The 25,424-nt window shown below is 35.0% G+C and overlaps 1 protein-coding gene across 1 annotated transcript in view; it reads right to left on the reverse strand.

The window, feature by feature from the left end:
- LOC138333394 (G-protein coupled receptor GRL101-like) overlaps positions 1-24,699 on the reverse strand; it is a 92,914-nt gene extending 68,215 nt beyond the window's left edge. The window contains exon 1 of the mRNA XM_069281741.1: positions 24,158-24,699. Coding sequence (XP_069137842.1) covers positions 24,158-24,200 — 43 coding nt within the window. The 5' untranslated portion in view covers positions 24,201-24,699. The remainder of the gene's footprint in view (positions 1-24,157) is intronic.
- Between the last annotated feature and the right edge of the window lie 725 nt (positions 24,700-25,424).

The following is a 25,424-nucleotide window of genomic DNA, read 5'->3' on the forward strand; positions in this document are numbered from 1 at the left end:
ATCACGCTAGATACGCTAATATTATAACGCACTTACTTGAAGTTACTTTTTAGTTTTGCTTTTCGAAGATCAATTTTTTCTACATATTTTTGATTATCGGGTTTTGATATTTTGGTTCAAACGAAATTTTATTTAATGTTTTATGCTTTTCTGAATTTAACAGTTTAATTAGACAATTACTACAGTTGTCCATGCCGCCGCCTTCATATGCGACATATCATTGGACTGTTACTACCACTTCCCCCGAGGAAATAACCAACAACATCCCAGTCCCATTTTATTACACTACACATCAACCTGTGACAGCTAATACTCAGTTGTGATAATTACGTGTCATTTTCCAACGGCCATATCGGAATTATTTTTTATCTGAACGAAAAACAGACCGTTTGTATTCAATATCAGACGGTGGAAATAATTAAAGTCATATTTAAGTTTGAATATCGATTTTTGTATTTTTCGTTCTTCCGAAAACTATTCCTTTTACGAGTTGGATGAACTTTTCCACAAATTAAAATATCAATGGTGAAATTGATATTGTCTGTTAATTGAAAGTATAAAGAGATGGATACGCACGTAAAGTGACCTTATATACAGTATAATACATACCCTTACATACACTGTACCCCACTTCCTTTTACGAGAGATTCACTAAAGTTTAACTACCCATGCAATAATTTATTCAGCAGAATCCGACATCAAAATCTGCGAAATGTACACTTAGCGAACTGATTATAACATGTGAAAATCGCAAAATAGTCTGTAGAGCGTTCGACAATTTGTTAATTATTAGAATTTATGTTTAGCATGCGAGAGTGATTTGTCGCTTCAAAAACGAATAAATTTTTAAATGTGTGAATGTAGAAAGTTTTTTGTCAGCAAGGGTTTTTGCGTAAAACTTCCATTCTTGTCGATAACGTCACGTGACAATTTTACTCTTCCTCTTGCCCAAGTTAAATTAAGCTCCGAAACAGGCCACCTAAACTTTCAACCCCGCGGCTAGTTGTTAGTGCGTAAAATCGTGTAAAAAATATTATGTCGTATAAATCAGGTGGAATATTTAAACCGCTGCTCGGTCAAACCCAGATCAGATGTGTGCCCATGAATGATGGCCATGGTAATACGATGTTCACGCGAGCGAACGTATCGACTAATCGTCTCAAAATCATGTACTAATTCCTTACTCTCATAACGGGGAATAAAGCACCAACTCTCGTCCATCAGCTACATTGATTTATATGTGTCGCTGAGGAGTCGTTGCTTACAAAGTACCTGTTTAATCTGACATACACATCTATATTGGTAGTCTAATTGTCCATCGTCTTTCCCTTGTCATTCTACTCACTGCCGCGATGTAATCCTCTTGAATCCAATCATTTCACGTTTACACTCGGATTCAACCCTACTAACTAGTTTATTATGGCAAAAGCTCTATAAACCTTATTTAGCATGATTAAATCATGCCATTGTTTACGGTACGACCTTTTTATACTTTAATCACTAATAAAGGACAGCGGGGATGCTGTCAAAGAAATATTTGATGCGAGTTTGCTTTTTCGTGTTGATCCTTTTCTTGTGAAACAAACATACACTGTATTTCTTTCATTAGCCAGTTTTCCTCCTGATAATTTAGTAGTTTGTTTGCACAGAACTATATTATCAAGTTCAATGTTTTACTTTCATAAAGTACCAGAACTATGTCATAGTTTAGATGATCACCGCACTCAACTTATTGACGAAACGCAAGTTTGTATGTATTGTGATAAAGTTGATTAAGGTGATTGTATTTTTCACTCTTCCAAAAAAATATGGAACCATTCTTCATTGTACTTTCGGATATATTCTTTTTAATTTGTGTAACCTTTATAATGAATACACTAACAAAATATTCGTGGTTATAACAGTGCTTTTCATTCCCCGTCAATGTTCGTATAAGATTCTGTAATATTAAGTAACGAACTACAGTTTTAACATAGTCGGTCCACCGAGGTTCCTTATAACTGGTCGGTCCACAGAGGTTCGTTATAACTGGTCGGTCCACCGAGGTTCGTTATAACTGGTCGGTCCACAGAGGTTCGTTATAACTGGTCGGTCCACAGAGGTTCGTTATAACTGGTCGGTCCACAGAGGTTCGTTATAATTGGTCGGTCTACAGAGGTTCGTTATAACTTGTCTGTCCACAGAGGTTCGTTATAATTGGTCGGTCTACAGAGGTTCGTTATAACCGTCTTTTACAGTATGTCAAGTGGTCTATAAAATTGTATTCCTGAAGTGTTATCATTAAAGATGCTCAACCGCCGACAGAGCATAAATGATGATAATTACTTGAACAATAATTGATGTTTAATCATGTATATATATGTCTAATTAACACAAAAAATTACATAAAATAATTTATTTTGCCTTTGGTGCATGCGCAATCAGCACTTTATTTCATATAGGATATAGTGCCACGGATTTTTTTCGGGATGCAATTAATTATTTTTTGTAATTTTAACTTAAAATAAAATTAGAAGCTTAAACTTTCCAATGGTGGTAATGGTGTAAAGTAAGTAACTTTTGTAACTGAATAAAATACTAAATCGTCTGCTCCTGTTTTTGATAGTGAAAAAATACCTTTTGTCAGCGGTGGAGCATCTTTAAAATAGATATTTTTAAGCGATATCAACGTAATTGCCACTGTTGTACTGATTTATTTATTTTTACTTTGCCTTTCATATCTGTACTTTCGAAGATTTCAAATCTGTACTTTTGGTTTTAAACGTAATTTTTTGTTCGAATCATTCATCAAGCAGCAGCGTTAACCTTATGGTTCCTGAGGGACATTACATTAAGTGAACAGCATAAACCTTGATCGTATAGTATTTTTGAGGTGTGCTTGCTCTCCCGAACCCACACAACGTATATATATATACATATACTAAAACAATTATTATCATGGAAAGGCCGCACTCATAGATCTGTATATAAATTCCACGTTTTATCAATCATACATATATATAGTTCTCAAACGTAAAATAAAACGTTAGCTCTTGACAAACAGATATTATCACATTCGTTGTCGTTTTTGTTAAATATGGTTTCTCTGCGACTTGCACAAGTATGTATTGTTCAGAAGGTTCAAGTTAAGACTCTTTATAACGTACCTAATATTACAACACTCCTTTAGCGCTTGCATTTTTCACAACCTTCCCATTGTCTAAGGCGGAGCAGAGAATCCTGATTGATCATCCCTCACCAATGAGTTATATCCCTTGTAGGTTTCTCTAGCTACCACGTTTGGATATGTACAGTCATACTATGACCTTGTGTAATGCCAAACTACGTCAGCAATGGAGGACGCCAAACTGTTATGTTGTAATCGATGGAAATCAGATTCCGTTTGGAATATCTTCCTAGCTAATTAAATACAAACTTGTGTCTCATTTAATTAAAAAGATCCTCTTCCATGGACTTTTCAGTACGAGATTGATACACGATAACTGGTGTTTGATACTTAACTGAAGACTTACACGGTCCGGGTCAGATACAATAGGCCTCAGAAACATTACATTGCCTTATTTAGTGACCATAGGCCATTAGCTCCAAGGCCGACATACTAACACACACTGGGACAGACAATTGTACGACTTCAATAATAGTTCCACTGGCTCGAATGTTTCTAAATAAAACATTCAATGACTTATTCCGAGGTTAAGTTGCATTTTGTAAGTGTCTTAGATAGATTAATACTGTTCAAGTTATTTTCTTTTTTATACACACAAAATAAAAACTAGGTTGATTACCAATGAGTAGGCATACATTTAACAACCCTTTGATTTGATTTGGTATTGGAACATCAATGCCATCACTATTGTGTTTATTATATGTCATGTTGTTTTATGATAATAAGAGTTATTTGATATTTTAGCAAGTTGCCATATGGAAATGTGTCAGAAATTACATACCTATTGTTTCCAGAAAAAATATGGCAGAATTTCCATAATTAATCCATGTCTTACGCTTACATGTTTTTGGAGAGCCAAAACATTACCTTTTTCGCTTCAAAAGTTTCACTAAATTGTTTGTTTAGCTCTGTGCGTTCATTTGTGCTGTACATCTGTTCAAGGTTCATTGATGAGAACATTAGATAGTAAAGTGTGAAAATATAACCGATGACTATTTATTCATACATTTAAACGTTCATGCGTTGCTCAATTTGTATTCCAAAATACTGGGAGAAAATGAGACAAAGAGAAGCACGCTTGTTTTCTATTAAGACCCAATATTTTCTGTTTTCAACTGCACCAGAATGTACATGACGTGTGTTATATCAATAACCCATATACTGCCAATACACTACACAACTATCCGTCAACATACCATTATTACTAGACGAGTACTGCTCAAACGTGCACATTAAATGCCTTATTTTCTCCCTCTCCAAATTTCAGTACAGTTATGTTGCTTACCTCACGTATTTCGAGATTAAGGTCGATGCATCTGGTTAATTGGCTAGTGCATTTTCATTTATTTTGTGGAATATAAATAGAATGTCATTAGAGTTTGTCGATGTAGATAATTATCTGTATGGCAAACACGCGACAAGGTCATGGATCAGGTCAAGGCCCTGATCATTGTCATGATTTGTTCTTGTTCTTGGTTCATTGTGTCTGTTTTTGTTGCTGAATGGCATCAATATGAAATTCTTTTTTATATATATAAAAACATGTTTATAAAAACATTTAGTTGGTTACGAAGGATTAGTCGTATAGAAATCTATAATGGGGTCTCCTATATAAATATGCTGCGTATGTGACAGTCTGTATGATTCGGGAGGTTGTGGTATATTCGGGTTGTGTGTCCTTGTGATCGTGGGATATTGTCTTTTTATAGCACTGTCTCACTGAAACATGCCGCCAATGATACCAGTAACAAAAACGGAAATATAGGCTTTAAAGCCATGTAGTATTTCTGCAAGAGTTGAAATGATTTTTTGAGACCATAAAAATGTTGCATTATGAAGTATTAAACTCTATGGTTTCGGGACCCGCGCATAACGTGTCTAATATACACTGTAAACTTAGTTAAAATTTGTGCGAATAGAAATAAAGTGCTAAATGTAAGAGAACGTTTATATTAGCTTCCTTAAACATTCTTGATCGTTTGCAGTCCTGATAGAACGTTTCACGTCAAATACATGAAACAAGCAGTGTGAAAACGCACGCACCAGAGTTAATATTTAATATATGCAAAAACAGGAACTACTAAATGACATTTGGACATCTAGCGTTTGTACCTTAAAATGGCAGATCATGGAAACGAGGACATGCATGATTGAATAACCGTTTTACCGTTTTGGTATTATATATGTATCCACTGTAGTCTTCCTACAATCCTTAATCTGTAAGACAAGTTTTTAATATTGCATTCTCCCGGAATATTGCGTATCTAGGCAAAAAGGCTCAAGCTATTGGCTTGAGTCATCATATTTACGCCCCAATTAACAGCAACGGCCATGTAAGGACGGCTTCCCATAAATGCGGTGTCCAGCTTATGTGACGTGCGAGGTGCATGGTTTGGGAGACTTGTGGTAAATTCGTGTTGTGTCTTCTTGTATATTGCTATATTACTGAAATATGCCGCCGAAGACGCCAAGCAACACACCTCATCCGGTTACATTATACTACCAACGGGCGAACCAGTCGTCCTACTCCCGGTATAAATCCCAATCCAACTGTGGATATAGACATACACTTATAAGGATCCAGTGATATTTGAAATACAGTCGTTGATATTTATTCTTTGACACATATACTTCTGTTTCTATTATAAATTTATCTCAATATCCAATTACATAATTATATCTGCTCATATATGAATACATCCTTTCACCTTACAAATATTTCTAATATAATAAAAAAATGGCATCAATATTAATAAGGGTGTATATTACAGTAAACGATGATATCGTGTTTTTCTCATCATATTATAACACGAGTGGAAAAATAATTTTGGATGAGGAAGAAAATGATAAAACGATTACCAAGATAATTTCTTTCTCTAAATTAAGTTGCATAACAAAGCACGTCATCAACTGCCGGTTAAAAGAGTCCAGTTCTGTCTCGTTACCATTTACCAAGCGACACAGCTGACTTACCGGCATCTTAAAACAGGAACCATTGCCCCATTTCTTCACATGAAATGTTTCCTAGGCATGCCCCTCTCTGTACTGTTGCAGGGTTTAACATTTCATGTTCTTTGTAGTTAGATAGTAATGGTTACAGTAAACAAGGATCTAAAACATCCTACTTCCCAATCTGTCACACAACCAATAGGACGTCTAGCATTATAACACATTGCTTCCGAATATCGTTATGATGTTATACATCGTTATATCATTCGGCATCTTCAAGTAATATTCGAAACTTATTATATTATCATTTACTTGAATAATAATCGCGACTTCCAATAACTACAAAAATAGTTTCTTTGACTTGTGCCCACGCATGTTCATAGACCCCGGGTAATTTAACTTCATCTTATATCAAAGATGTCTCCATCATGGTAATATGATACTTTAATTCCATGTGGCATTATTCAGAACATCACTGCAGCGTTGTAAATAACTTGCCAATTTGTCCTGAAATCGTATCCCGGAATTTCTATTTTTTGGCCCGAGTTTAATATGTATCCCCGGACGTAGTTTTAACTGCCGTTCCCATGTTTGCAGCTCTTTAATCAGATTCATTTTACGTATTGTCTATATATATCAACGACGATGGGCCATTATCATATACTCACACCTTATCTTGCGTATCTTAATATAGGTTTTCTGTTATATACATATACGTAGTGGTAATGTCTGCCGACTTTTCATATAACATAATGTCTTTAGTAGTCATTATCAGATTTTAATTAACAAATAAGAAATGAGTATACATTCTTAAACGACAGGATGTAATACGACACTGTCAGGCGTAATATGTTTGGTGGTGTAGTCTTGTAAGGTCTCTGAGATCACTGCCTTCTACAGCCATTAACAATCCTAAATGCAGCTGTCGTCATTCATTTATGAGCAGACGACACAATATTAGTGCGGAAAAAATACCTGAAACGTGTAAATTTGTGTCTTTTAACAAATTATGTTGAAAGATTAAATAGAGAATTCGATAATTCATATGTAACGGGAAGTCGAATTCAATACTAGTTGTAACCAATTGGAAATCTCTTACCTGAGGTTCTATCAGTTTTTAAGACGTGCATTTTTTAATGCAATAATCTGTATCTTATCAACCCAGTGTATTTGTGTGCTCACTTTGTATAAATTGTTTCTGATTTGCCGAAAGAATCCGAGCTTTAAAAAATATCATTTTGAAATTAGAGTAATTCTTTGTTTGGTACAAAACATATAAATAGCCATCTGACCATAATTTTCACCTTTTTTTTCTGCTGGAGATAGATACGATCACACTAACATTATATGTAACATATTTGCAGATTTACTTTGTCAGTATTCGGTATACTGTTCAGTTCATCTTAAACATCAATTAAAAAGAAAAATCGCCGTTACACTTTATAAAGCGATTGAAACAGTTTAATGTCAGTAACTCACATACTCATGTGAAACACAGCTAATAAATTTCTTTGAATTTATTTCCAATCATGCCAAGAATGTGTTTTATGACATTTCTCTTAGCAAACAGTTGGCATTGCCTGTATCTTTTCGAATTTTAAAACCAAAAATCTTTAAAGGTGCGTTTAATTACAATCTCAATGCAGTAAACATTGGGAAGATTAAACAAACAAACGATATGTTGGAGATATGTTTCCTTGGCATCTAACAACTGTTTGGCTTTCACGGATTCTTAATTTGACTCGGTGTTTAGATGGAAAGAGGGTGTTTACGTCATACCTTCACGTAATACGTGTCTCATCGGTCGGCCATTCCAACTGGAGAATTGATACTCTGATAAAGAGCTCAAATACATTTGTTAGAACGGTGGCGTGCCGTCTCTTTTTTATCCATGCCTGTATCTACTCTTAAAACAGTATTTAGGTCAGGTATGTTCAAAAACAGTATTTGATCTTACAGTTTAAAAGTATGATATATTTCATGGATAATCATAGATTTAACAGTCTGTTAATTCGAGTTTATTGCTGTTCGGTACAGTCGTAAAAATTCAGATGTAAAATTTTGTTTAATTCACAGGTGAAGAATTAAAAGATTATCCTATTTTCTAAAAACGTTTTCGCATGACGATTTGTCAGCCTGATTGCTTTCCATATTGATAGTTATTGTTATGTAATATTATATCGAACTTTTACGTATTACATTATTGTTTAAATGTCGTTTCCCTCGTTTGTTTCCTTTAATGTTGATATGAGAAGCATAGAAACATGAATTATGTAAAACAGTGTTTAGCTAGCGTACAACAAGAAACAGTAAGTTAGTATAGATTTCTATATGCCTGTCGAGTGACACCGAATATGCTAGTTGACGAAAGGATTTTCTTTCTGAGACAGCTGCTATTTTCAGGACATCTGGCTCTCAAACATAAAATGGACAGCACTAATTTAAGTTACTAAGTTTAGTATTACACAGACCATATTCCAGAAAGAAAAAACCATGGTTTGCAATTTGTTACTGAAATTGGTCGGGTATTGTCTCGATATCAGAATTATATTTATTTACGGCTACAATGACATTTAAACATTAACCCATACATATGGCGCGAAAACGTGAAGGGAAACTAATAACCAAGTATCATTTTATGGTCTTAACAAATGCCAGCCGAGTTTTGTTGGCAAACACGTTTATGCGTCAATGTTTGTATTCTGTGTAGATAAAAACCAATGGATTTACCTGTTGGCTGCCTACTGGTGGTGTATTGTAACGGTATTTGAGAGACCTTGAACCGATATCAAACGACAGCATCTGTAACGTTAACGCGTGTATCGAGGATGCTGTTGATACTCTTGAAAGACAACGTGGAATATTGAAATCCTATTTGTAACACAGTTCACGACTCAGTATCTGTAACGCGTGTATCGAGAGTGATTTTGTACTCCTAAAAGGCGCTAGAGAGAACAGATCTACAGTAGAATATTGAAATCCTGTCCGTTCACGACTCAAAAACAAATGTGTCACCAATTATATACCAGTTATATATCAATTTGTAGCATTCAAGTGATACAAGAGAGGAATTATGCTTCCTGTTTATGTAAAATATATATTATTGTTCACGGATATGTTACTTATAAACTATTTACATTATAGAACTATAAATAATTTGCTTCTTAAACTACCTGAAATTACAATAGTTTCAAACTAAGCATTTGCAATAGAGAGTTCCAGATCCGTCTTTGACATTTAAGGAACCCGATCAGAACTGAGAAATCAAAATTTTCATTATCCTAAAATAAAGGTTGTGTGTACGATCTATTTTTTTTAATTATTTTACCCTTGCTTTGTCTTATTTGAAATAGGTTTTTTTTCGATTTCAGACAGATATTATTACATGGTTAGTTTTGGTAGAAAAATCTAATCTGATAGAAAAATATTCTTCCCCAACTCCTCATAGTAAAACATAAAATATATCAATAGACCGAAATTCCTGACCTGCTAGGTCCTCGTGCATGTCTGAGAAGACAGATGATTAGCCTGGACGGGCTAGTAAACTTTAAGAACCAGCTAACAATGTCTCGGGTCGCTTTGTATATTAATATCCTGTCATGCATGATTATAAATATTGATTGTCTATCAGGGCTGATGTTTAGTTTATGAAATGGTATATTGTTAAGGTATGCGGTGCCATATATTCTAAACTAGTTGGCCTCTTATCTATATATGTAAGAAATTGTACATTATGATTTCTTTAGACAAGACAAACAATTTACAATTCTGTACTTTTTAACAGTGCAGCGTAAAAAATTGAGTTCTTGAGGAGCGAATCCTTATTGTGAATGTGCAGATATGCACTGATTTATTGTTATATAAGAATGATTTGAAGATTTGTATAGATTGTATATTACATGAAGCACGTTGTCAGTATAATGTGACTGTGTGGGGTGTGTTGCTTGGTGTCTTCGGCTGTATGCTTTAGTGATATTGTACCAAAGGACAAGTTCCACTTTATAAGAAGACACAACACGAAAATATCACAGCCTTCCAAAACACGCACCTCGCACTTCATACACACAACACACCGCATATATGAGAGGCCGTCCTTACATTATCCTGGCTGTTAATAGGACGTTAATTTAATCAAACAAACATGAAGCAAAGAATACTTGATTTATTGTAGTGTGCGTATACATGTACACGAGGTTACAAATATATTTTGTTTATGGTATGTTGAGATATTGCTTTATTTATGTTCGCAATTAAACCGCCATTAAGGAAGTTGTAAGGATCAATCGAGAAAAATCCTTGTTTAGGTGCAGTTAGTGGACGGTCGTGACACACCATCTGACGGAGGTATGAAGCCTCAGATTTTATCCCATAGAAACTAGCGATAAAATTGTGAAACAATAAATCCTTGGTACATTCAATTCATACTGTTCTATCTAATACAGTCCTTACTGTAGTAGTGCTACCAAAATTAACAATTTACTTTAGATTAAAATGTGTCTACCTTGCTGAGACAGGCTCACAGTACTCGGCTCCTCCTACACGACAGGCAGAAGTGTTCACAACATGAACCTTTTAACCAATGCAATTTGTTACACGATAAGGGTTTCTAAACACCGTAGTCGCTCGTGTTATACAGTACTCTATCTTGGTACAAAACACAATTTTATCGATACAGACGACTATTTTCTATGCGAGGCATCACATGTAACATCGGAAAGGGGCTCTTCATGTTTCTAAACATAACAGGAGACATTTTAGATCTTATTAATACATATATATCTGTTAATATTCAGTTAATTAGGTTTGAGCTTAGATATATTTTCTATTGAGTTGAACATCAGCATTGACATTATTATCAAATGATATATGCAAGTAACCGTATCGATTGATGTTACGGTTGTGATTTTCGCCAATGTTGTGGAAAAAGTGCCATTCAGATCTAAAAGTGATTAATAAACGAAGTGGTTGATAAAGAGATGTGATCCTTCCTGGTGACAATCCCAACGTTGGTGCTGGACATTTAGGTCGTGTGATCTTCTGTAAGAGACGACTGACACCTCAGACAATTGTAGCTATTTACGGCGACATAGGTACACTAACAGGTCTCTCTTAGGTACATGCATTCTACAACTGAGTTAAGTCACTAATATAAAAGACGAGTCTCTCAAATCTAGTTCATCTGTAGTCGGATTTCATGCTAACTATTAAGTTACCGTGCCAAAGAATCAGGTTAACTGTAACAATTTCGCTAAAAGCCCAGATGAAAATTTTATGTAATTTTCAGGAAGTTTCGCTTTACGTTCAAGGACATTTTGTCTAGGACAGTGCACTTCATTAATCTGCATGTTAACGACTCATATATTCCATTGACAGTTATATAATACTAAGCATAATTTCTAGACGGTTACTTGTACATCTAGGTCCTATATTTTCAAAACAGTATTTAGTAGATAAGTAGTCTCAGTTATCCCTGTATTACTTTTAGCTATGTAATATAAACCCGTGCGAAACCTATTAGCAAAGGTTTACCTGATCTCAAACGACGGTTCTCAATTTAAATTGTAAACTACACGCAATGTGACTTCTTCACGGTTATGTTTCGGCATTGTGAAATATTCTACCTTCACTGAAGATAAAAACAAAATTATTTTTAATTTATTTCATCATTTTAGAACCCATTTGCGCCATATTACTAATTTTAATTGCACCTCTGTAAATTTCATTAACGTACGAGTTATTTCATTTTGATTAGGGAACAAAGGATTGCCATTAAAACCCGAAGATAGAAAATGTATTTTTGCGTGAAAAGCTAGGTGCACAATTAGTGAGCACGTATTTGTAAAGTTTGACGACTAATGTGCTGTGTACTCTTTACATAAATAGTCAACTTAACGCCACAAGAAGTTTGGTGACTAATTTTAATGTTATATCTGAAAGTTAAATGTGCCATAAATGGATGAAAAGTTTGATACGGAAAACACTGTATGTTAATTTTTCTTCTAAATTAGTAACCTGATGACAACCAAAAGCTTTTATGAATTAAGTGAAGACAAACATGTTTGTTTGATTAATTTACGTCCTATTAACAGCTATGGTCATGTAAGGACGGCCTCCCATGTATTTGGTGTGCTGCGTGTATGTTGTGCGAGATGCGTGTTTTGGGAGACTGCGGTATATTCATGCTGTGTCATCTTGTATAGCGGAACTGTTGCCCTTTTTATAGTGCTATATCACTAAGCATGCCGCCGAAGACACCAAGCAACACACCCCACCCGGTCACATTATACTGACAACGGGCAAACCAGTCGTCCCACTTCCTATAAGCATAGCTACAATGTATAACACAGAAGGTATGCACTGTAAAATGCTTGTTATTTATGTGTGTTTGTGTAGATAACAAGATCACAAAACATTTTTAACTTGAAGTAAAATTAGAAGCTCAAATTTTTCAGTGGTGGTTATGATAATGGTAATGGTATAAAGTAAGTAATTTTTGTACCTGATGAAAGATACTAAATCGTCTGGTCTTGTTTTTGAGGTGAAAAATATCATTTGTCAGCGGTGGAGCATCTTTAAAATAATAAGTTATATATATGTAATATAAAAACAGCACTATGCACTTCAGATTTGAAATTTGCATTAAAATATATTTGTTTATATACTCAAAAGACTACAGTTTAGTGTCCTGAAATTAGATTATCTGTACAATAAAGAGAGTTAGTTGGCTGTATCAGTCGCTGCACTGTAGACTTGCTGTATCCATATCGTATAGCTGTCATTTGATGAGTTGGCTCTGACGTACCAGACCCAACAAAACGCTAATTCACATTGTCAGACCTACCCTACCAGCTGCGGCCCTTCTAAAACATCGCGCTATATACCTGTATACTACAACCATAAACCATCGCTGTACAGTTTCTAATTTCAATGCTTTTAGATTAAATCATTTTTCTCTGAAATGTCGTCTTTGTCTGGAATACTGCGCATTGGAAATTAAAATTTGTATTTGGCAGAAATTAAGGTGACAGTTTTGATTTATTTTTTTGTCAGAATTGCGACGAATGTCACGCCTGATTCAGCGGTGTAACAACATGATGTCATTAAATAAAATATTTAATTTCGGTTTATACGAATTCAGATATACATCTGTTAACAACAAACTGCAGATTGAAGAGATCCTAAGTATATAGATACCAGAGTATAACTGTCAGCGTCTTGTTTCTTCGAAACCACGTTTAATCATAACAACAATTGCTTAGGCCATCTAAGAACGACCTCCTATGACATGCATAACGTTTGTAAATGACACTGTTTAGGGAGGCTGCGGTATGTTCGCGAGGTGTCTACGCATTACTTGAACTCTTGCCCTAAAGATTTGATTAGTAGATTAGTTTAAGTTTCTATTAACAAGGACGACATCCCATGTGTTCATCACCTCCAAAGACTAATAGAATCGTTCACCCCCTTTGGGGTGAGACAGGAGAATCTCAATCCGAGGGTAAGATTCTTAAGCTGTCAAACACGAGGCTTTGCCGAGTGTTTGACAGCTTCAGAATCTAATCCAGAAGGTTGAGATCTCTAATAAATATGTATGCAAGCGAGGATGACTTGACCACAATAAGTCGCCATCTTCGCTGTCTTTGTGACGTCATTTCATTGTTGTCGTGACGTTATAATACTATTACCGCGACGTCATGATACTGTTGTCGTGACTTCATACCATTGTGGGGCAGGTGCAAAGATCTCGTGTAGCTTGTCTTTACCCTAGGGTGAGATAGAAAAAATATCTTACACTGGTTAAACTGTAGATACCCCTGACTGTGGCAATAGAAAACACACTCTCTACCCGGTTACATTAAACTGGAAATGAGTAAGCCATTTTCCTCACTCCCTTTATTCAGGGCGATAAGCAAAATCTACTACTTTTGTAGGCTATAGTAGAAATAGGATACTAGTTTCTAACCTCCATAGATCTGATTGGGAAATAAGTTGTTACAAGGCCAATATTATGTAACAATTGACACATACTTCTACAAACGTGGAGACAACATATTCTTGGAGAAAATAAATAAATAGTAGAATTGTTGTGAGTAAATCGAGTAACTTTAACTATAACTTGTAATTTTTTTGGTACATTGCTACTTGAATTGATCGCTTATCGTACGTAAGTGCAGAATATATCACTTTTATGAAACCAATGCACGCGCGCATAGTTATTGTGATGAGAACTTCAGCGCGTGCGCGTCAGCTGCAATAAGTGCCCTTGCGCTACACGTGAGGTAAATGGTGTCATTTTAGCTGCTTCTTTAGGTGTGCTCTAAACAATCACCAGGTATAGTGCTTTAAGGTGCCAAGCTGGGCATTAATATAAAGTATCAAAATGTATTTTAGACTCAATGTCAGTGGAAGTATTTTAATGCTTCGAGGTTATTACCATTTTGATAGATCCTTTTAATAGCTAAATGATTATCATCGAAGTAAACCGACAAAAATATTTGTGTAATATTCCGCTTCAGGTGAAGATTCGTGCATAAAGTTCGTGTGAAACAGCTATCACATACATTTCATTATTCCATCAAATAAAATCTTCAGGCGAAATATGTTCTTCAATGGATGTTTTCAGCAGAATGTAGTTATCGCCTTCATATACATTTATTGTGCAATTTAAACTTTTATGTAAATTAGTTTTATCGTCGCTTCATAAACTATTCAGAGTCTGAGATATTTACAAAAGTGACAAATTTTGAAAAGGAAGGAAATACAATGATCCAGGAGAAGGGAAATCGATCTGCAGTTATTATTTGACAGCTATCTCACTTTTTGGGATTGCATTAAAGAGATGAAACGCCTTTATTTGTTTGAAGAATTATCATTGATGGTAACGGTTTATTATTTGAATTATCTGGTTCTGTTAAAATATTCTGAATAAGTTTGGCTCTGTGTGGTTTGGATGAAAACTTCGTATAATAAACGCTTAAATTGTTGTTTGAAACATGAATGTTAAAACGTTAACTTGTTTTAGTTCAGGTAATTGGCACTAAATATAGCTCAGAAACGGAGACATTCACATTCAATGTCCATTTTGATGCAGAACGACATTCATATCTCAATCAATCCAATGGTTGTTACAGAAAAATATAAGCGGATATAAGTTTTCCTCTCTGTTAACCTGCACGTGATTTAGGCCCTTATTGACTTCATTCATGTTTGATTTGATGTATTTCTTGCTATGAATGATGCTTTGTATATTTATAATATGTTGATTAATTAGTTTTGTTATGTAAAGGTTTTGCTTTGACTGGTTTAATTAGGATTATAATGTTTAACGACATATTAGCAGGCTATTAACAATCAGCATCACTTAAAGCTGACAATGCAAGTTAAAAAAAACATACATTTGAGATAGTACAGTAGCTCTAGAGCCGGTCAGGTGTTAGTTAGTACACCTTGAACAGCGTTTGACTTATTGCACGTGTGTGTGGTTCACGCGCTTTATATAGGGGTCGGTACCCGGTGTTGTATCCAAGCAGAGTTATGACAAAATGGCGACTGCCCGTCCTTAAAAACGCTAGGGGTTATCTCAAAAACGAATTTTGAAAAATAAAATATTGAAAAAAAAACTTAATCACTTTTTTAAATCTTAGATGTTTGCTTTTTAACTTGCATTGTCAGCTTTAAGGACGTTCTTATGAGTGCAATGCATTGTGGTGTGTAAATGTATGTTAGTTTTGTTATGTAAAAATTTTAGCTTTGATTGGTTAAGTTCGGATTATAATGTTTAACGGCATATTAACAGGCTATCAACAATCAGTATCATTTAAGGGCGGTTTCTTATGAACGCAATGCATTGAGGTGTGTAAATGTATGTTAGTTTGGGGAGGCTGCGGTATATTCGTGTAATGTGTCCTTGTAATAGTGGAACCCTTACCCTTTTTATAGTGATATTTCACGGAAGCACGCTGCCTAAGACACATCCCACTCGGTCTTATTATATTGACAAAGGGCAAACCAGTTTATACCAATCGTTACAATACATTATGCTGAGAACTATGCAGAGGGAAAACTACCACTTCCATAGACTATGGTGTATCTCGACCAGGGGACAGAACCTGCAGAGCAGAAACAATAACACGTTGAATTCCACTTTGTTAAATAATGGAAACAAAATAAGAAATTTTTTTTCGTTCTTTAGGAGGTTAACTAATTCAGATTCATAGGTGACACTTGTTTTTATATGTAAGACAGCACTTCCAGGTTGGTGAAGCCTTAATAAAGATAGCCACATGTATCAAATACATCATTTCAACACTCTTTATAAATACAAATGGTGTGTGTAATAGATGATTCAAGAAATATTAGTTACGGCGGCGATTTTTCTCACAATGAACAAAGAGCAGTTTAAGTAAAACGAAAAATCAAAAGTGAAAATAATCGCCGCAGTTCCGCGGAACGAAGATTCATTGCCATATAAATGATGTTATGTTCGTGTAGTTTCTGATCTGGAAATAAGTTTTAAAATACGTTCACTGTGTGTGGTGGTAGGTATGTATCACTACACGGCCATTAGGTATGAAACAGTCTAACAATATAACATACACCTCCCCCAGTAGTAGATCACTCCGCCAGGCTAACGTAATAGTCCCCTTTCAAAGCTCCCTAACTGATGTATCGCTCAATAAAACAGCAAGCCTTACACTGTTAATCCGATAAACAGAGGAAACTTAATCTAAATGGCTGCCATTTTGGGTTAATAAAAATTATACACGTGTGTGGCATCATACGTATAGGTGTTATAACACAACATGATATGAGTAATATTTTCCACTTCTTTGTATATAACTTCTTAACTTTGTTGTTTTCATAATAAAATGTTATGTACTCTTAGGTGCGGGCAATTGTTACGTTATTTTGTGTATAAAATATCAATCTTTGTCGTCACTGTTCTTAGATAATGATCCAAATAACATGTACCTTCTGAATAAATATGGATCAGTTAATGTATTAGTATGCTTAGTGCTAATAATGATATTGCATTGCATTTGATCTACAGTAGCATGGTGGTCGATCATTGCTGTTAACGTACAGGGTCGTTCAGGACGGCGTCACATGCAATGTGTTGTCTATGGTGTGTTGCTTGTACTTGAAAAAGTGAAAACGTCTGCTATTGCATGCCCAAACCACCCACTCCCCTTATGCTAAGCAGGAGAACGGTTTACCACTTCAATACATTAAAGATTGAGATTGAACAAAAAGTATTTCTCGATCGCTTAACTAAATACCAAAAGTGTCGACATTGACGTTAGGAAGACAACCTGACCATTCTAATCGAACATTTAACCGCATTTTTTATTTGGGCAATAACGACTACAAATATCATTCTAAGAGAGCTGTTATTTACGTTGCGAGGGAAATGCTTTCTAGAGTAACACTATGAACGAAACAAAACTTTTCTATGGCGCGAACTGAAGTCCAGTTTCACAAAAGAATAAAATATTCGCCTTCATATGACGATGTTAAAGCAAAATAATGTGAATCTTGAGATTTGAATATGTATGCACAAAAAAAATGTCGCAACATATAGTAACCAAACTGAAAATTCAAATAGTAAACAACTTGCACTATAGTATATTGGTTATAGTAATTATTTTACACATCTTCACGTGTTAGTGCAGATATAATTGTCATAATCATACCCAATAAGGTGTAATAAGATAACAACTTATGTTATAACAATTTTATAATATATATATTACAATAATAAAAGACATAATGAAGCATTGAATTAAGTGCGTGTTACAAGTAATTTGATACTTCCATTATCATTACTCATGTTGCTATCAAGGTTAAGTACAATGTTCCGTACATGTCTTAATGAAAGTCGATCTGTATATAGACCTTAACACGTCAGTCAATGAAACATTAACATTACGATTGGATAGCATCACTCCTATCGCTATCACTATATTAGTACAAATGCCTCCAGCGTTAGCGAACAGATCCTCATCAAATCATTATCAGTTTGATCGAATTATATAATGACTGTAATGGCCGACTGGATACCTGACCACTCTGTCCCTAAGCAGACGCCATTTATAGGCGATTCCCACGCATTATTATCTAGTCACCAACGAAATGTTCTTGACCGGAAGTTACGTAATAGCTTGGTGACACTTTAATGGTGCGCGCTGGACGTGATTAAGAATGTTAGCAGGCACGAGTTGGTGCCTTTATACGGATTCTTTGTACACACTTATGATGTTAAGTACGCATCAATGGACAACACTTAGGTGACGTACCGTCGACAAGCTTCTCGTGGCACGTACGGATACGTTAGGCTAACTCAATGAAATATACAAGCACAAATTAGCATTCCCAGTACAAGAGGTTCGATTTATGTAATATAACGGTTATTAACACATTCACGGGTATGTAATGTGTTTTGGTATTCGTACCTAGTGGAACATTTAATATTGAGAATATGTTTTCAAGACAGGTCGAGTAAGTATTGATCCGACTGCGTTCGATACAATTGTCGGTAGCCTTTTTGTAATGTTAAATCATCGATAAAGAAGACTTTGACGGTAAATGAAAATAAAGGAAAAATTAAATTTGTGAGATTCATTTTGTCTCTATCTCCCACGCAATCGTGCTTCCGTGATAAATTATTATATGAATTTATATTGATTTATAAAACGTACAATATCAACCAAATAAAATTATGATTTTACAATATCTTCATAAACAGTTATTTGGTAGCCGACGGATAAAATCTACTAATACTTAGTTCACGTGTCGGTGATTCACATGAAAAATGGTTCACGTTACAGCTGATTCCCGTTACTGATTGTTCACAGTCTATTTTTTGTGTTATGACTGTTTCTGTATAGAAACGTTCACATTTACACCCGACACGTATTGGTTAACCTTATCAATTGTCCATATTAACACTAAATTCTGTTTTGATGCTGCATGTAATTAGAATGAAGTATACGCCAATTTGATCAAAATATGTTTTATTATTATCATATGTATTTCAAGTATTGAAAAAGCACATAAAGCGATATCAATAGTTCATGCCCGCGCACGTTATCACGTGCATCACAATAACCAACAGTTTATAAAGGGACATGTTTTCATATTTTGATAAGTCCTTCAAATGGTTCAACACGGTAAGAGTTTTGTTAGTACGTCATTGGTGGTATAAACAAAATTTTAGGGCTTATCTGGTGATGGTATTGTTGTATGCAGAAACACTGAGAAACGTTTCCTCACCGTTCTTCCCACACATATAACTTCACAAATTTATAAGCTGGTAAAAATTGATCTCTCTCATACAAAATGTCGTGCAATTGATCTTACTAGTAAAACAAAAAAGAATCTCTGCTTCGCATGCATGATTTAACGAAAATGGTAAATGGATATATATGCAGGTCTATGACGTTGACATTTGCCAAATATGATTGCATCTATAGTGAATACGTCAGTCAACAGATTCAGCCAAGACCCATTGAACATTTCTTTACAATGACACATTCAGAAATTAAAATCATGAAATCAAACAAAACCTAAGTGAATGAAGATATAACATTTATATCACAATCATCAAGAGTTCACGCAACAAGTTACACCTCAAATCAAATTGTACTGATAAGTTCGTGAAGCTTGACGGTTTAATGGTAGAAGTTAAGAAGGTCAGCAGTAATTACCATGGCAATAGGCATAAATAAACTACTGATCCTTGGAAGCAATACTAAACAGCAAGTGTAAGGGTATTGTTATTTTTGACTGTAACCATGTTGTCGACCCCAAGACTTTCCCATAGTCTTCAACACACTAAACATATTTAATTTAGTGTATGCAGTACATTAACTATTTGATAACTTGTCTGATAACGGTCATATGCGGTGATTAATATATAGTGAATGTTCAATCATAATTGTCTGGAAATCAATACATAAACCAAATCGACAAGGCAGTCACTCACCATGAGTGCAAAGAAGGCACTTGCGTAAGTGCAGAAAGAGACAAGAATGTATATATTTGTAGAAACTAGTTACTCTTAACAACTTCTTTTCCTTTTGCAATATTTCAGTCAATGAAAGGAAATCTTTGACTTGGGAAACCTGCTTTTATTTGGTTTTTATTTTTATTTTATTTTAATGTGTTCAAGACAAATTGGGATTAGCACTACTGCCGGAGAACATTCCTATTTACCGTTCGCTTCAACTGTAGTGTTTTTATTATTCATTAACTATGTTCCCTGTTGACAAAAACGCGTAGAATTGTGTTTTCTTTCTGATTTTACTGGATGCTTTGTGTTGTCCACAACGCTGCATCGCACACAAGACGTGTGATTTGGTGCATTTATGTTACACCATAAAACAGTTTTTTTGTGTCTGTCGATTCGAATGTACACCAATTACTGTGGATGTTTGAATTCCACGCGGAAATAAGGCCGACCCGAACAGATGTATCGGTGTATGTTGTAATTACAGACGCGCACGTGCTAGTGCTGGCCAATACACATCCACACGTGTTATGTCTGGATGAACACCAATCAGATGAATCCGTCACGCTCTGGTAAATTTCTACAAAACAAACGTCTTCCTGGACTAGAAATGCAATACTTCTCTCTTCTGTTCTCGATAAAAAATATCACATGTTTTTCGTGATAGAATCTAATGCATACTATAGTCTTTTTCAAACTTTCGGCTTCATTTCAATCAATTCTTTAATTTTAAGTTTCGCCAACACAAAAAAAAACACAACCGTGAACAATACATGTGCATTGTTTTTAATGAAAATCCTTTTATCAAACATGCATGGACTATTTTAGATTATTCAATAGGAAAACCGTGTTTGGCAAGGAAAACCAACTTGAAAAAAAAATATATAAATTTCAAATAAATTATCCTTATGTCTGCCATCAAGACATTGGAAATATCAGTCATTATGACCACCGTTAGCTAGAACTCTCACGTATGGACGTCTGGACTAAAATGCCAATATACAACACTCTTTTTATCTAAAGTTGATTTCTTTCCGAAACTCTGATAACAGATTCCATTTATAGCATGTCAAGTACATATTGCGCGAGTGAAGATGTGCATCTCTTCTCTAACAAGGTGCGTGCTCACATGCCACTATTTATATTTCTTATTTCACCGTTACAAAGTTGATCCAGCAAAAGCGAGGAAGTGTGGGTAATGAGCAAAGACTTTTCCTTATTTTCGATCTAGATTTCGTGATAGGTCGATTTAATTTCTCTGACAATGTTCTTTCACTTCTGAAAGTAAAGAGCTAGAACAACAATATTTAACAATATACGCATTTTCTTCCAATTGATATTAGCCACGATAATACGTAATACAACCAGCAAATCAATTCCCACATTTAGAATGTACATATCACTACTTCACGCTATTTTCAACTATATATACACCAAAAGGTCAATGTACATTATATGTAATTTTACTTTGTTTTCTTTCCAAATGTTGTTAATGTCTTAATACGGGAGTAATGAGAAACATATCTATAAAATATTCTTTAATGCCTGCCATGTCGATCTTCATTCTGGGTAAGCATTTCTTCTCGGTGGACGATATAGGAACATGCATATTGCAGTTTCCAAAGAGTTTCAAAAATAAAGGTAAACGAAGAAATCAAAGTTACACATCACAAAGCTAGGGCATAAACACTCGCTAATAAGGAAGACACAAGTACCCATTGCATTATAAAGTGAAAATAAGCAAACTTCTTTGAAGGATGACTTATTGCTAAATAAGAGCGAAAGACTAAACGAATTCAATGCTAGTTAAAGTAGTGAGGAAGAAGAATAAGTTATTTAACACTATATACGTAAGAGACGTTTCTTATTTTGTCGACAAGACTAAGACATTTATATCAAACTAACAGAAAAAAAAACTGATATATTTATTCGTTGTTTGCATTTCCGATGTATTAAGTCATGTAACGAAAGGAAGCCTCTCCATATCATTTACCATGTTAATATTTTCTGTGTCGCGATCACTCATCTCGCATTCGGCAGGATTCGGAGGCTATGGATGTTACATTACTGGATTCCCACCCACATTTCTTTCACTCCTCTATGGTATTATTTCCTGAAGGCCGGAAATGGATATGCCTTTGTCTTATATACCTTTGTACAATGTAGACTTCCGAACTACAATCGATGATTTCAATTCCGAATTTCCCTTCTTTTGACAACGCTCATTCTACCCGTTTTCTTCTGTTCACGGTTCTGAACATTTTTATCCACGTTGACGCGATCGTGTGTAAATTTGTGACATTGATCGATCTTTATCCCTGTCCATCAAAAGACTGGCTCAGCTTCCGGCTTATTTCTATATGTAAACGCTTGAAGAAGTATAATGCTATCTGATCAAAGAACTGGACCTTAGAGTACTATGTTTTTAGTCTCTTAATTATCGACTATATATAACGCGTACTGTAATTATCGGTAAAAATTCTGGTCGCAGAATGGTCTGTATTCTCAGGTATTAATTGAAAGTGGGAAAGGTTAGTTTATGAAATCGTGTAATCAATTTTCTATACAACTTTGCAAATTAATGCATTATTTTCAGAACATATAGCATATCAAAGTCACTATTCATTGTAAAATTGTAATAGTTAGTTATTCTTTTTATCTATCACCTTTTTCAATTACGACGTTAAACAAATAGCACAACATGAATAGGCTTAGATGTAGATTTTTTTTCAAAATATTTCAACGTATTTTTTGAAACTGTCTTACTGCAACAAAAAGTGTCAAATCATGTCAAATACAAAATTGGTAAACCCAAATAAGTTTATGTTCTGCAAAGATCATTATCGACCGCAATTACCAAATGCCTACGAAGACAAAAATGTCAGCAACTGGTGTTTATGTTCCGTAACTTTAATTAATCTTGTATGTAATAACCTCCCGAAACTATGCGATAAAATAACCTAGCAAGTGTTTGTTTACACGGGGTTCTCGACGCTATATTAAACAGTCGACACGCGCTATCGAAACGCTCCCCGATAACGGTATCTGTAACATGATTTTTATGTTATAATGATTCGACTGGAAAGATACGTAAATGTACACTCCAAGATGATAAAACATCTGCTCAGCGAGTTATCTCCCTTTTTTACTGCATCTCCTTTATTTTCCCCTTTGTAGAACATCTCGCTATATCGTGAACATACTTACTTCCACCTGAAATAATCTTCCTCATTCACGTACCCTGTAATACAACTCATTACTTTACACCCCCCTAACCCCCATGTTATCTGCTTTGTGAAATTTTACCTTAGAATATTTCCCTTGTTTCTGTTTTTTTTTTTTTTTTTTTTGCAATGCACCGTGAAGTTTGTTATCTTCCTTTTTGTAACTCAAAATTTAGTAACGTCAGCCTGCCACAACCTCCCTTTGTGATACTGTTTTGCATTGCATTGGTCTTGTTTTCACGAGATAATTTTACACATTGCAATTCATTTCGATTTCGTCAGTGACCGGTCTGAATTTAAACATATGTAAGTTTATTTTATTAGCTCGGTGGTTCATAACTCTTTCATATCAAATACGTACAAAGCACATGTATATATCATTTGTAAGGTAATCTATGTAATTTGAAGGTAATTAGCAATGTTGTTTCCATTGCATTTACTGAAGACTTTAATTTGAAACATCTTTTGTTTTCGTGTATTTTCTAATATGTAGCGTCAATCTTAATGTTTTCATTAGATATTACAACCTTAACAAAAAATGTTTCAAAACCCGTAAACAAACTTTGGACATGTGTGATATACACGTGTTTTCTTACTGTATTGCAATAATTGAAAGATTATCTTATGAACATTCATGAACAAAATAGTTGAGAACAAACATGGAAACAAAATTTGATTTTTCACGAAGATTGTTCAAAACACATTGGACATCCTGCTCAAACAGTGACAAATATATACAAACATTAATTTGTAAAGCGGCATCGCTATGACGATTTTGTATTAAGCATTTAAAAAGAAAATTCAACTTACCGAAAATGTAGAACAAGAACACCCTCAAAGACAGCGTAGTCATTTTTTCAAGAATTAATTATTCCAAAGACGTGAAATGAACGTGTAGATTTCGTCAGCTGATTACGACACCGGTGTATCCTTTCTGCTCACACATGATAAAGATAATTCAACAGTTTGAACACTTGATATATGATAAGTACAACAGGTGAATGTCCACTCTGAAACTTCATTAACTCTCCTATACAGCACCACTCCACACACACAGGATCGTTAATATTTTGATTTTAAGGTGTTTAGGTTGTGTGGAAACGTACACACTGATGTAGGTTGTATAATATACTTCGATAAAAACCACACGAATGAATAGAAAATTAAGCTAATGGACATTTGCCTGGAGTTTGTAGGCAGATGTTAGTTTGGGGTCAGTGGCGCTCCAAACCCCGTAAGTGGCACTCCACCCTCATGAGAACGTGATTGACAGGCCGAGCGCGTGCCACAGTTCTTCGCGCCAGTCAACGCACGTGTGAGATGATATGTTGTAACACCAAAGCTTATTGCTATACGGCGGGAAGAGAGAGCGCAACGGCCGCTGACAGCGCGCGATACAAGGAGCATCTACAGGTACTGGTCTCACTGTAGTCTAGGTATACAGCAAAGGGGTATGCGAAACGTCTTGGTATGGTATCTCGTCAACGTGGGCGTAAGACCTGTCTTGGTATGATGTCTCTCCTGGACAAAGAAGACGGAAGACGCGTCTTGGTGCTGTATCTATCTTGCCAAAGTCAGTGTGTGTAACGTGTCTTGGTATGAAGCTTAAAACTGTTTGAATGCGGACCATATGAAATTAATACGGTTAATAGTCACAGATGCTGCTGCTGAAGCGCCTCGCTGCTACTTCTTAAGACTTTTTTTTCTATTTCTAATTGACTTATGATCCTGTGTGTGAAATTGATATTTTTACAATATTATAATCCAGTAAATTAATATATTGCTCGGCTCAACAACTTAGCTTGATATACAAGAACATATTTTCATATGTTTAGTTTTTGAACAGTTCAATGATTTGCCCTACATTTCTCGAATACAAATTTTCTAATATGACTACCAAAGACATCCAAAGCAAGTAATATTCTTAATTATGTAGTAAATTGTAAGCCTACATTCAAGGGAGATATTGAAAAGATAGTTATCCCAAATGCATAGAGAAGTCGGTGTAACACATTTGTCACAGCTTTGAATAACGACTCCATCTAGAGTTTATCACAATCCTCAGTTAAAAAAATCA

This window comes from Argopecten irradians, chromosome 10, assembly GCF_041381155.1.
Source record: "Argopecten irradians isolate NY chromosome 10, Ai_NY, whole genome shotgun sequence".
Taxonomy (NCBI): domain Eukaryota; kingdom Metazoa; phylum Mollusca; class Bivalvia; order Pectinida; family Pectinidae; genus Argopecten; species Argopecten irradians.